This window comes from Gekko japonicus, unplaced genomic scaffold (genome assembly GCF_001447785.1).
Source record: "Gekko japonicus isolate JY-2015 unplaced genomic scaffold, Gekko_japonicus_V1.1 scaffold365, whole genome shotgun sequence".
In the NCBI taxonomy this organism is placed as follows: Eukaryota; Metazoa; Chordata; class Lepidosauria; order Squamata; family Gekkonidae; genus Gekko; species Gekko japonicus.
The window spans coordinates 402,329-414,710 of record NW_015162488.1 but is presented as its reverse complement, the minus strand read 5'-3'; the positions used below and the strand labels follow the sequence as shown (position 1 = coordinate 414,710).

Here is a 12,382-nt window from a genome sequence, read left to right as displayed (position 1 = left end):
GCAGTGCTGCTGTAAAACATTCCAGGTTCAATCCTTGTCATCTCCAGTCTCAAGTAGCAGGTGGCAGTAAATATCCTACTCTGCCTGAGATACTGAGAGCTTCTAGCAGTAAGAATAGACAATACTGAACTAACATGTTCATGTGTTTCAACCACAAAAATTACATTAATAAACACTTTGTTGAGCACAGAAAAATCTCATATTTGGCATGCAAGAATCACACTGACTTCAGTAGAAGGTGATACACACATAAGTGGCAGAATTAAATATTTTTAGCATTTCCCTTTAAAATGAAAGAAGAAAGAAGAAAGCTTTTTAAAGACAAGGACAGTAGTGTACCTGCTCCTGTTGTAGAAGAATAATCTGATCGGAGCCCAGCTATATTGGAGAAGAAAGAGAAATGAACCTACCCATATTTTAACAAACTTTCTAATAAATTACTTCAGCAGTCACCATGTGAATGTAGCATTTTACTGTTTATTGATTCAGAAAAGGAAAAGAATTGAGTCACATGACAATATTACATGGAAATTCATGAAGCGTATCTAAAGTGATTTTTAATGGATTTTGAGCATACTGTGATTCTTGTGATTCTCTGCATTTCAGACATCTTTTTTTTAAATAGTCAAGTGGTGCGAGTCATAGTCTTCATATATGTCAAAACTTTCACAATTCCCAGTCCCAAAAGGGCAATTCTTGGTAGCTTTGTTATTTTTCCTGTCACATGTGCTGCTGAAAAGCTGAACTGCATGATGCGACTGCTACTGGGCTGTATCACTTCAATCTGAAGACCAAATGACTGTATACTATGGTGATCTCCCTCCCTCCCTCATGCACAGGATTTTCCCTTTTTCTTCTTTCTTGCTAAGCAGGCCCTATATCTATTTTCTTCTTAATTGTTTGTCTATAGCTGTCCCACCCAGTCTCTTTAAGATATGTATATATATGTATGATGCTGGTCCAGCTCAGGGAACTGAGGGAAGATTTATACCCTGCCCTTCTCCTGGAGTCTCAGAGTGGCTTACAATCTCCTTCCCTTCCTCTCCCCACAACAGATACCCTGTGAGGTAGGTGGGGCTAAGAGAGCTCTGAGAGAAAACCCAAGGTCACATAGCTGGCTGCATGTGGAGGGGTGGGGAATCAAACCTGGTTCTCCAGATTAGAGTCTGCCACTCTTAACCACTACATCAAACTGGCACAATCACCTTCTTATATTCAACTTCTGAAATGGCACATGAGAGGCTTTTGAAAGTCCAAATAAAACAAAATGTTTCATTTAACTTAGAGGAGAAAAGGTCAGGTGGAATCAGAGGTAGGATGTATGAGGTGAACTGATTATAAAACTGAGGTAACTCAGGTAACTTTGCAAACACATTAACTCCAGATAATTTGTTGTCTCTTCTTCAACTGTTAGTTCTCAACTGCCATTTCTTAACTGACTCTCTCCACAGAATTCCATTTGAACAGCCTGTCACTCAAAGGTTCTTAGACTCTGTTAGGCATTAACCCTCGACAGTCCATCACATATACACACAGAGCCACACACATATCTTCCTCCTTCCAAAATGGTTCAACATATGGCAAGTGCTGACATAATGCACTGTCGCTGTCAGGAAGACATACCTAGGATTGCCAACTCCTGGTTGGAAAATCCCTGGAGATTTGGGGGTGGAAGCTTAGGAGGGTAGGATTTAAGGAGGGAAGAGGCCTCAATGCATATGTGCCCCAGAGAGCACTGAGGTCAGGGTCGCAACATCGTTTGACCCTCCCTGGTCCAAAAGAAGCCAGGCTGAATATTACCAGGACCAGGGCTTTCTCAGTGGCAGCCCCATACTGGTGGAATGAGCTCCCGGAGAACATCAGGGCCCTGCGGGACCTCTTACAGTTCCGCAGGGCTTGTAAAACAAAGCTCTTCCACCAGGCTTTTGATTAGGAGCTGCCACTGATGAATGTGCCCTGGAACATCTGGCCTGAAATCTAGAACATCTTCTGGCCTGAGACCGCGCTGGATGCTACCCCTACCATTGAATGTGATTTAGGCTATCGCCATCATCTGTCAGTTTTATTTGTAAACTGTTGCTGTTTTAATTTGGTATTGTATTTTCCTGTGGCGGCTCCTACCTGGTGGAATGAGCTCCCGGAGGAGATCAGAGCCCTGCGGGACCTTATGCAGTTCCGCAGGGCCTGCAAGATGGAGCTCTTCCGCCAGGCCTATGAGTAGGAGCCGCCATGACCACTGCCACCACCACTTCTTTATTGGGGTAACATCTTCCATCATCCCAGTCTCCCCCCTGTGTGTAGGATGTCGGGAGTTTATTTATGCATCTGTTCGAATTGATTTTAACTTGTTTTAATCTTGTATTTATATTTGGACTTTGTACATTGAATGCACTTTGTGCCTATGTGAGCCACCCTGAGCCCGTTCGCGGGGAGGGCGGGGTATAAATGTCATAAAATAAATAAATAAATTTATTAATTGTTTTAACTCTGTATTGTTTATGTTATTTTAACTTTATTAGCCGCCTTGAGCCAGCATGTCTGGCAAGGCGGGATACAAATAGAAGCAATAAATAATAATATAAATAAATAAATAAATAATTTACTTTGCAGGGAAGATGTACTAGAGCAATTCTTAGACCTTCTAATTATACTTATTCTGGCATAGCAAAACACTGTATACATTGTGTTCAAGATTCAGAAAAAATACCAACCACTAAGTACAATCGAGTCCATATCAACAGCCAGGCCCTGAAGACTCCCAATTGATGTTCGATTGGTGATGCTTGTCTGAATCGAATTCTTTAAAATAGCAGCTATACAGTCTTCGCAAAATACGTGCCCTTTTGCCTGTGGCACCACAAACACAATCCAGAAATGCACAAGGAGGCCCCCCTGATTGTTATTACTGAAAGCAAATACAAAATAAAGTATATCATAGCATTTCTTTGACCAGAACATAGAAAAAATGTTATTTAAAAGCTTCCGAGTGGATCAAGCTTCATTGCTGGGCACAAAACTAATTTCTGTACAGGAATTTTGTCACATTTGATGTGGCCTGTATTTTCTATCAAAAGAAGCTCCTTGCACACAGTTGTCAAAGACTATTTACCAGAGATTGCTTCTCTCAAAGAAGCACAACCACCCAAAAAGAAATACAAAACATGTCTCACCTGACATCTGAGACAACAGACTGCTTATAAAATTTGGAGAAAGCAGAACGGGTATAAATGAGGTTCATCTGAAAAACAGAAGTCACAATGGTTTTGCAGATCTAGAAAATATATTATTGACGAGAAATCTTAAAGAGGATTGACTGAACTACATAGGTAACTATGTGCATAAGAGATTTAACTGCTCTGTTAATTTTTTTTAACAATCAATAAAATTTAATTTAGTCACTTAGTTTAGTAATTTTGCACAACATCTCCATAATGGGATGACCAAAGACAGTGTTTAGTGGAGCAATTCCCTTTGTTGGATGAGATTAATAATAGCATGATATTTTATGATATCCTATTCTCTCTACAAATGTCCAGGATGAGGACACTGGTGGAAGGGCCGGGTAAAGGTCAGGGTTTTCCTGAAAGTGCAGCTTCTCTTTTAGCTGTAGACTTCCTCTCACTTCTCTGAAAAGAGAAATGAAACCCTTTCAGCAGAAGTGGATTGGCCTTTAGTCTTATCAGAAAAGCAGGCAATTGCTCTTGTGTGCTGCTGGCAGCCAGGAGCAAACAAAGCAGAGCTCCAGGGGTGCTGGTAGTACCATAAGAGCCATTCAGCTCAGACCCAACCATAAGGGAGACTACAGGCAATTCTGTGTCTACTGTCTTTGTTGCCTCAGGCCTCCTCTGCTTATTGGCCTGAAGAAGATGCCAAGACACACAGCTCCAACTGCATTAAACAAGTAATAGACTAGAAGTGATTAACTTGCAGCAGCTAAGAACTGTCATCTAAAGTGGCTGACAGCTTGCAGCTTCGAGATCTATCCTGGTAGGAGTTTTCTATTGGTTAATGGCTTTTCTTTCTGCACTGAAAACTTCAGCCCCACCAGAAAAAAATTTGCTCCACAAGCCACAAAATCCTAGCTATGGGCCTGGGTAATAGTGCTGGCACTATGTATCACTCAGTGTCAAAAGGCAAGGGTTTGCTGAATCTATAATCATCTAATGGGTATCCATTTCATACATCTAGCAGAGATTTTTTCCTTACCACCCGCTGCACATTCTGTGCCACAGAAAGGAACTCCCTTGACTCCTTCTGCCGATACTCGTGGAGAAACTCAATATTGGCAATACGAAATAATCCAACAAAGTACAAAGCATCCTTGCTTTCAGCCTGAACTGTAAAGCACACAAGGAAAGTTACCTTGTTTTCTATTACATTATAGAAACAATAAGTAGACAACAATCTTAAGATAATAAAGTTATTCCCAGAAACTTGAGATGTTAAAGCCAGACACAACATTCTAAATTAAATCAACACCAGTTTTAAGCTGCTCACCTGCAATTTGAACCCACATTTGCTCCTTGTTTTACATACATACAAGTTTCATAGCTTTAATACTGGATCAGGTCTCACCCCCCTGACTCAGGGATATTAGTATGTTAACCCCCAGATTCACACATGCCTGAAAACCAGATGCATGACTATTCTAGGGAAAGAACCTAGGTAGCTGCGCTGGCCCACAGTAAGATAAAAAAGCAATTTAATGCCATTTATTAAGACCATCCCAAATGTGTAATTAACAAAAAAAAAAGTATTCCATGACCCAGGGAATGGAAAGAGGGGGAAGCATTAGTTGATGATGGCCCAGGCAATAGCCAACAGGTCCTCAGCGCCCCTTCCAACTCTGTAATTCTATGATATTTGATGAGGAGCAGAGTTAGAAAAATATTCTCAGGGTGGCTTCCAAAAACTGACAAGCAGTATACATTCACAATAAAAATACAAGACATCAGTTAAAACACAACCAGTCAATATAAAACATTCATTGGATGGCAATAAAACTAGAGTGCAATTTAAATATAGTTTAGTCTCTAAAGAAAAGAAGAAGAAAATTATATTTGGGGGGGGGGGAATCACAAAATCTGCCATCACTGTCAGGCTCTTCTATGGTGGGGAGAAGGCCCTTGCCCTTTGGTAAGAAGGATGGCCACCAATGGAAAGCAATTTTGGAGTTTTTATTTATTTATTTATTTATATTTGAATTTATATCCCGCCCTACCCCGAAGGCTCAGGGCGGCTAACAAGGCCACCATGCGCCGAGGTTAAAACAGTAAACACATAATTTAAAAACAATAAATTACAGTAAAATACAATAACAAATTCCCAACAGATTTAAACAAGATGGGGAAATCTTAACTTCCATAACTACTTCCCAAGATTTTATCATCCAAGCCGTGCCCAGGCATCTCGCTCCCCCCTGCAGCCTTGGGGGGATCAGTAAGACTCCTCCCAAATTATAATTATGGGTTCAGGGGAATGTTTTTCAAACTCTCCAGTATCCAACAGCTTTCTTGTTTTGTTTTTTCCAAACAGATTTTCTCCAGCACTTTCCTTCTAGACCCTTAGCCCAGAAGGAGATAAATTCCAATATGACAGCCATGTTAGTGCATTGTGGCAAAAACAAAAGAAGACTCTTGTGGCACATTTATCAAAGTACGGGGGGGGGTGTTTGTGAGCAAACCTATGAAAGATAATGTTACAATAAATGTGTTAATTTTTAATGTGCCACAGACTTTGCTTGGTTTTAACTCAGAAAGGTTAAGAGAGGTGTCCCAGCATTCATATCTTCTGGGACAGGGATAAAAATAATTTACACACATGTGTAAATTGAGATACACTCCCATTTTCCTAACGCATTGGCAAACAGCACTTCTATGGCTTTGAAAACAAAAGGTTGTTACGGAGACCCTTTAATATATATGTAGAAAGCCCCACAGGAAGCGTTGCCTAAACAAATATGCAAAAACTCACCAATAAAGAGCCACAGTAGTGTCCATGTTATAACTCCTATAATGAAGAGCACGACTGTAAACAGGATTATTATATTTTGAAAATTCCAAATAGACTTTCTTTTAGATTTCCTCTTTGCTTTCGTGAGTTTTCGGGCAAGCCTATCCCACTTTGCTTCTGTTTCTGCCATTTGAAGTGATACATTTGAAACCTAAATCAAAGGGCAAAAAGTACTACAAATTCACAGCATCTTTTAATTCATTCAGTGCAGTTACATTTCCACTGTACCATGCAGACTTTCAGTTGTGCATATACTATGTGCATGTAGGAGAGTAGGATTGCTCTTGTTGGCTCATTCCTCACCCTTCACACATTCAGTCAAATATCTGCATGGAGGTCTGGCTTACATACAAACAAGTTTTGTGTGTAAATTTGGGATGCCAGCCCTCACACTATAGGGGAGGCCTCCCAGCAATTCTCACTGATGCCTGGTGGTATCTTCGGCAGCACCATGAGGAATTGGGGAGGGGGTGATGCTCCAGTGTCATGCCACATCTTATATTCTAATAGAGAAGTCAACCTATCTTTGGATACTTAAATCCGGTGATTGGAGCTGTGAACAGGCAACACAGATCTTTCTACAAACCTGAAAAGGGTCCCTCTGGGAGGCAGAAAAAGAAAGAGTGAATGATAGGGTGTGGGGGCAGAAAGAAAGAGAAAGTAACAGGCATGGGGGAAAGAAAAAGAGTAAGAAAAAGGGGTGACAGGAGGGAGAAAAAGTGGGGAGAATGGGTTAGCCGGTCCGGCAAGTGTTTTGCAGGTTTCCAATTTTCTTTTATTCTAATAAAGAAGTCAGGAAATTTTGGGATACTTAAATCCAGGGGTCAATTCAATTCAATTCAAAACCTTTATTGGCATGGATCAGAATCATAAACAGTCACCCTTCAGTTCATGGATTTAACACACAGCTTCCTCATTATAAGGCAGTTACAGAACTTAGCCACCACTTCAATAACCACTGTATTTTGTGAAGCCAATAAACGGTACAACATTCTGTCATCTGATTGCTTGACATCTTTCTTAAGTATGGCTTCTAGATAGACTGCCCGAATGTCATCATACAAACTACAATGGAGGAATACATGTTCGATTGTTTCAATCTCCTCTGAATCACAATCACAAAACCTAACAGAGTAGGGGATTTTCTTAAATCTTCCTGCTAAAACCGCAGAGGGGAGCACATTAAAGCGGGCCAGCATAAATGCTCTACGCAGCTGTGGAGAAGTCAAATCCAATAAGTATTGTGCAGGGGTGTTGATCGGAAAACGTGCCCATCTTAAAGGGGAGCATCTACCAGAAGCCAAGGCTCTAAGCTCTTGCATCTCAATATCAATTAATCTCTGTTTGAGCAGGGCAAAGATGTGTGCTTCAGATAAGGACATCATATCATTCACGCATAACCCTATTGAGACGATTTTCCTTTCTATAGCAGCAAACCACTCAGAGCAATGAGACTCTTCCAACAGATATGTAATAAGGCTATTGGGACAGTTCCTAAAGTGCAAACGTAGCCAAAATCTGAAGGTAATTATCCAAGCCCTTGTTTCCAAGCGTATCATATTGACTTCCAAACAAATAGCGGCGTAGGAAACACACAGGGGCAACCCTAATATTTTCCTCACAAAATTGGATTGGAGTTGTTCTACCATTTTGTTAAAAGCTGTGATCCAAATGGGCACCCCATAAAGAAGCTTCGCTCCAATTTTGTGCTGAAACACTTTTAGGGCCGCAGGAACATACTGGTTACCCTTGGTAAAAAAGAAACGGGTTATTGCTAGCACACAGCTGTTCGCAGATTTAATTACTTCTGATCTGTGGGCTACCCACCTTGCACTATGATGAAAGTTAATTCCCAAATATTTAAAACACTTCACCTGTTCAATGGTGTTACCCTTAACACGCCAGTTGATGGGTTTCCAGGAATCTCCGAACACCATTATTTTAGTTTTGTCAAAATTCACAGATAATCCGTTAGGGGCTTGATGGGGGTGGTGGGAGAGCCTCCCTCCCTCCCTCCATCTCTTTGCCATCTTTCCCTCCATCTCTTTGCCATCTTTCCCTCCTTTCTTTTTCTTTCTCTCCTTTTCTTTCTCACTTTCCCTTCCCTTCCCTTCCTTCCTCTCTTTTCCTCCTTTCCTTCTCTCCTTTCCCTGTTTCTCTCCTTCTTCCCTTCTCTCTTTCTTTCTTTCCCACCTTATTCTCTTCTCTTTTTCCCCCTTTCCCTGTTTCCCTCATTCTTCCCTTCTCTCTCTTTCTTTCCCTCCTTCTTTCCTTCTGTTTCTTTCCCTCTTTCCTTCCTTCTTTCCTTCTCTCTACTCTCTTTCTTTCCTTCCTTCTTTCCTCCTCCTGTGGCCCAACTCTAGTGAGAAGGGGTTTAAAGTTTAAACCCCTTCTCTCTTCGCTCCCCCCCCCAGCTGGTGAAGGGGAGGGGAGGCTTTTGAAGATGCCTCCCCCCTTTTGCTTCCCCTTCTGACATCACTTCCCGTGATGTCAGGGGGCATGGCATATGCTAATAGCCCATATGCTAATAGCCCAGTATCTATGAAAAGACCCCTGCTTAAATCCAGTGACCGGCGCTGTGAACATGCAAGACAAATCTTTCCACAAACCTGAAAAGGGCCCCACATTTGCAGAAAAATATGAAATCTAAAAAAAGAATACACTAGGCAGCTTTAAAAAATTGAAAAGAAGAAAAGTAGCGCATGTAGCTTTAAGAAACAGATCTCCTAAGCAATGCTCCATCTAAGCTGTGAAGTCTTATGAGCAAAAATTCTGCTTTGTGAGTTACTGGCATTAAAACTGTGACTGAGTAATTTGGCTACTGCATAAATTAGTTTGCTCTGGAGCCATCCTTCCTGCGCTAAGACAAAAATGTGTGCGCCGGAGGCTAAAAAAACTGTGAGTTAGCTCACACTAACTCAGCTTAGAGGGAACACTGCCCCTAAGTGGCTGTTGCTAGGTAACAACAGAATTCCAGATTGGGTTTCAGTGAGTACAAGGCAGGGGGAGGGGACAGGGCCCTTTCCAGCCCTATTTTGGCCTTTGAGAGAGGACTTGTTGGGGCCAGGTTTGGCTAGGGTTGCCAACTCCAGGTTGGAAAATTTCTTAGATTTTGTGATGGACCCTGAGGGGGGGCAAGGTTTGGGGAGGGGAGAAGCATCAGCTGAATATAATGCCATAGAGTCCACCCTCCAAAACAATCATTTTCTCCAGGGGGACAGATCTCTGTTGTCTGGAGTTCAGCTGTAATTCTGGGAGATCTCCAGGCCCCACCTGGAGGTTGGCAACTCTAGGCCTGGAAGCATCCTCTGCGTGACTTGGTACCACTCAACATACATGACTTAACTAGGCCTAGCTGCTCACTACTCTTCAACAGCAGCTATCCTATGGGAGCCGGTGTGGTGTAGTGGTTATCGCTTCAGAGTAGGATCAGGGAGACCCAGGTTCAACTCCCCAATCTCGCTGTGGAAGCTGACTGGGTGATTTCAGACCAGTCACATGCCATTAGGCTAATTTATCTCACAGCGTAGTTGTGCATATAAAAAGGAGGAGAAGAGAATAATGTATGCTGCTTTGTGCATTTTTAAAAATGGTCATACCTGATGTCGTTTAATTTTATATTTTTAAACAGTAATTTAAATATTCACTTACACATTAGTTGAGCATGTATGCAGATCCCATAACTAAAATTTATTTATGCAGTATTAAAAATTATAATTTTAAATGTTTTTAATTGCTCAGATGTGGCCACTGATGGGGTAGAAAGGTGGCATAAAATGTTTTAAATAAATAAAAATAAATAAAATAAAATAAACCTCTCATTGTTTCTTGTTATTTATGTATTTACCTTTTTACCAAAATAACTACTATGAATTATAGAAGGGAACAATTTTGTATTCTTGCCTCAGGTGCAAAATTAGCTCATTACCACTCTTGGTGGGGAGGGACCTCAGTAGGACCTCAGACACCATGGAGCCCACCCCTCCAAAGCAGCCATTTCTCCAAAGGAACAGATCTCTGTACTCTAGAGATCTCTGGGAGATTTCCAGGCCCCACCTGGAGGCTGGCAACCCTGAATAGTTCTTCAATTAATGTATGTTTTCATTGAGAAGTGTCAGACATAATTTACACTGTTTTGTGTAGTATGTTTATTATTTTAAAACAATATCCTTGGCGCTAGTAAGCACTGGTAAGGGCGGGGGCAATTGTCACTCAATCAGCGAATGCATTAGTACAAAATCAGAGAAGGGCTGAGCTGAAACTGACACGTGGAAGTTCTTTGCAACAGCAGCTTCCATTGCAGATGAGACAAGTGCAATTCCGTTTACGTAGTGGCTTGCCTGCTTGGAGAAATCCTGTGCTTGGAGAAATCCTGTGAGACACCTCCAACCACGACTCTCGCAGCACTTATTGCTGTTGGAGAAGTTAAGGCAGTGTTCTCTTGGACAGCTGTGCCAGGCATGCATGCAAGCTGTTGCTGAGCACACCACTATGGCAGATCTATGTGTACAAACATGATTTATGTATCTATTGTTTCCGCTGGATCAAAACATAGAACTTTCTGTTTCCCACTTGCCTAGTCTGTTATAGGGGAAATGTTTTTTTACAGGATCTGTTTCCTTGTGAGGAGAGAATTCTGGAATGTTACAGTATCAGGAATATCTTTTGTAACATGTCTATTAATAAATATACATGCAGAGTATAGGATAACACCTAAATAGTGGACATTTCCCCCAAGCAAACATGTTCTTAGTTCCCCCAAAGGCTTCTTTTTACCAGTCTGCTGCAAATTCAGATCTGTTTCCTTTGCTGGTTACACTTACCACTATTTTTCTCCAGCATTTCCTAAGTAGGTCAGATGTGTTTACTGTAGTCAGTAAGATCCACCAAGCCATCAAAAGTCATTAATGAACACTTATAAGACTTCTTTAGGCTATCAGTGCCAATTAAAGAATGCCCCTTTAGCTGTTTAACTGGACAAAACCCTAGAGGTCATTGCACATCTCCAACGAGGCAGTGTAGAACTGTATTTAATTGAGTTTTTAAATGTTTTTTAATGTATTTAATCTGTTTACATTTGGGTTCCTTCTTGTTAATCCTTCCTTCCTTAAAATGCTCTGTGGACTTTTGTGTCGAGAATATCAAACCTCTTCAATCTCTTTCTTTATGTTCCAGGAAACTACTTGTAAGGGTACCACTGGCAGAACAATCAATTTTCCACATGACCATCTTCTCTGGAGCAGCAAATTTAATGACTGTTACAATTTAGGTATCCCAAATTATTTCTAATCTCTTAGAACAATGTTTTCTTGTTTCTTATGCTTATTCTAATTACACATTGTAGAATTCATTTCAACTAATAAAGCAATTTAAGTATCACAGAACACTAAATTATTTAAACCCTTTTCTTCCTTTTTACCACATGTCAGGACTCCAGGATAGTGTAGTTACTATGCCAACTAGCTGCATGCAGCCTATATTTAGACACACTACTTTGAGTTTTTTTGTATGAGGGATCAAATTAGTTTAATAAAACATGCATTTTCACTCCTAACAAAGATCAGCTGCTATAAACCCTTGTGTATTACTGTGTTTTAGTAGTTGTATGTAATTAAATACACACTATTCACATGAAAACATACACAATATATTTTCATCTGGGAATCTAGTAAAATTTATTGCAGTATTCTAGTGGCAGTTACTTCTTAGAAACAGATTTCACTAAATAAATGCGTGATAAACTGAAACACATTAATGTAGAATCAAGCAGAATACTTCAATGCATGCTTATATTTGTTTACTTACACTTAATTCATCTTCAGGATTGGCTACTTTGTCACTGGTTTGTTCATCCATTGTACAAGAATTCATTTTTTTAAAAAAAGATCAAACAAAATCCACACCATACACTATAAAAGTCTCAAACAAAGGAACTACTACTAAAGACTCCTAAAGGACTATTAGGAGCTATTGCCCAGGAGGGACTGGTAACACTGCCCGATCATCGGTTCACCACATCGGGGATGGCATCAGTTTACACCAAGAATTTCCATTGGTAATTTCATCTGCCCAAGTACTTCTGCTGCTCTGAACATTTTTTAAAAATCCATTATCAAGTACCACAGGGGCAGCAAATTTGGATGTGGAAATTATTTTCTTAAATGATTGTTCTAATGGTTTCCATTTCAAAAAAACGTAATAGCAGCATTAAAAGCATTAGTGCCTCACAAACTGGTCCTAAGCTCTTTTACTTTGAAATACATGTCACCAATGCTCCCTCTAAGCTGTGGAGTCTTGTGAGCAAAAATTCTACTTTGTGAGCTACTGACATTCAAGTTGTGAGTAGTGAGTGATTTGGCTACTGCATAAA

The 12,382-nt window shown here is 40.6% G+C and overlaps 1 protein-coding gene across 1 annotated transcript in view; it reads right to left on the bottom strand.

The window, feature by feature from the left end:
* The window catches only part of TMPRSS7 (transmembrane protease, serine 7), a 36,902-nt gene extending 25,034 nt beyond the window's left edge, over positions 1 to 11,868 (bottom strand). The window contains exons 1-6 of the mRNA XM_015405948.1: positions 11,818 to 11,868; positions 5,974 to 6,163; positions 4,207 to 4,337; positions 3,171 to 3,238; positions 2,712 to 2,905; positions 340 to 378 (exon numbers count right to left, since the gene is read on the bottom strand). Of these exons, the coding sequence (XP_015261434.1) occupies positions 340 to 378; positions 2,712 to 2,905; positions 3,171 to 3,238; positions 4,207 to 4,337; positions 5,974 to 6,163; positions 11,818 to 11,868 (673 nt within the window). The remainder of the gene's footprint in view (positions 1 to 339; positions 379 to 2,711; positions 2,906 to 3,170; positions 3,239 to 4,206; positions 4,338 to 5,973; positions 6,164 to 11,817) is intronic.
* Positions 11,869 to 12,382: the final 514 nt, after the last annotated feature.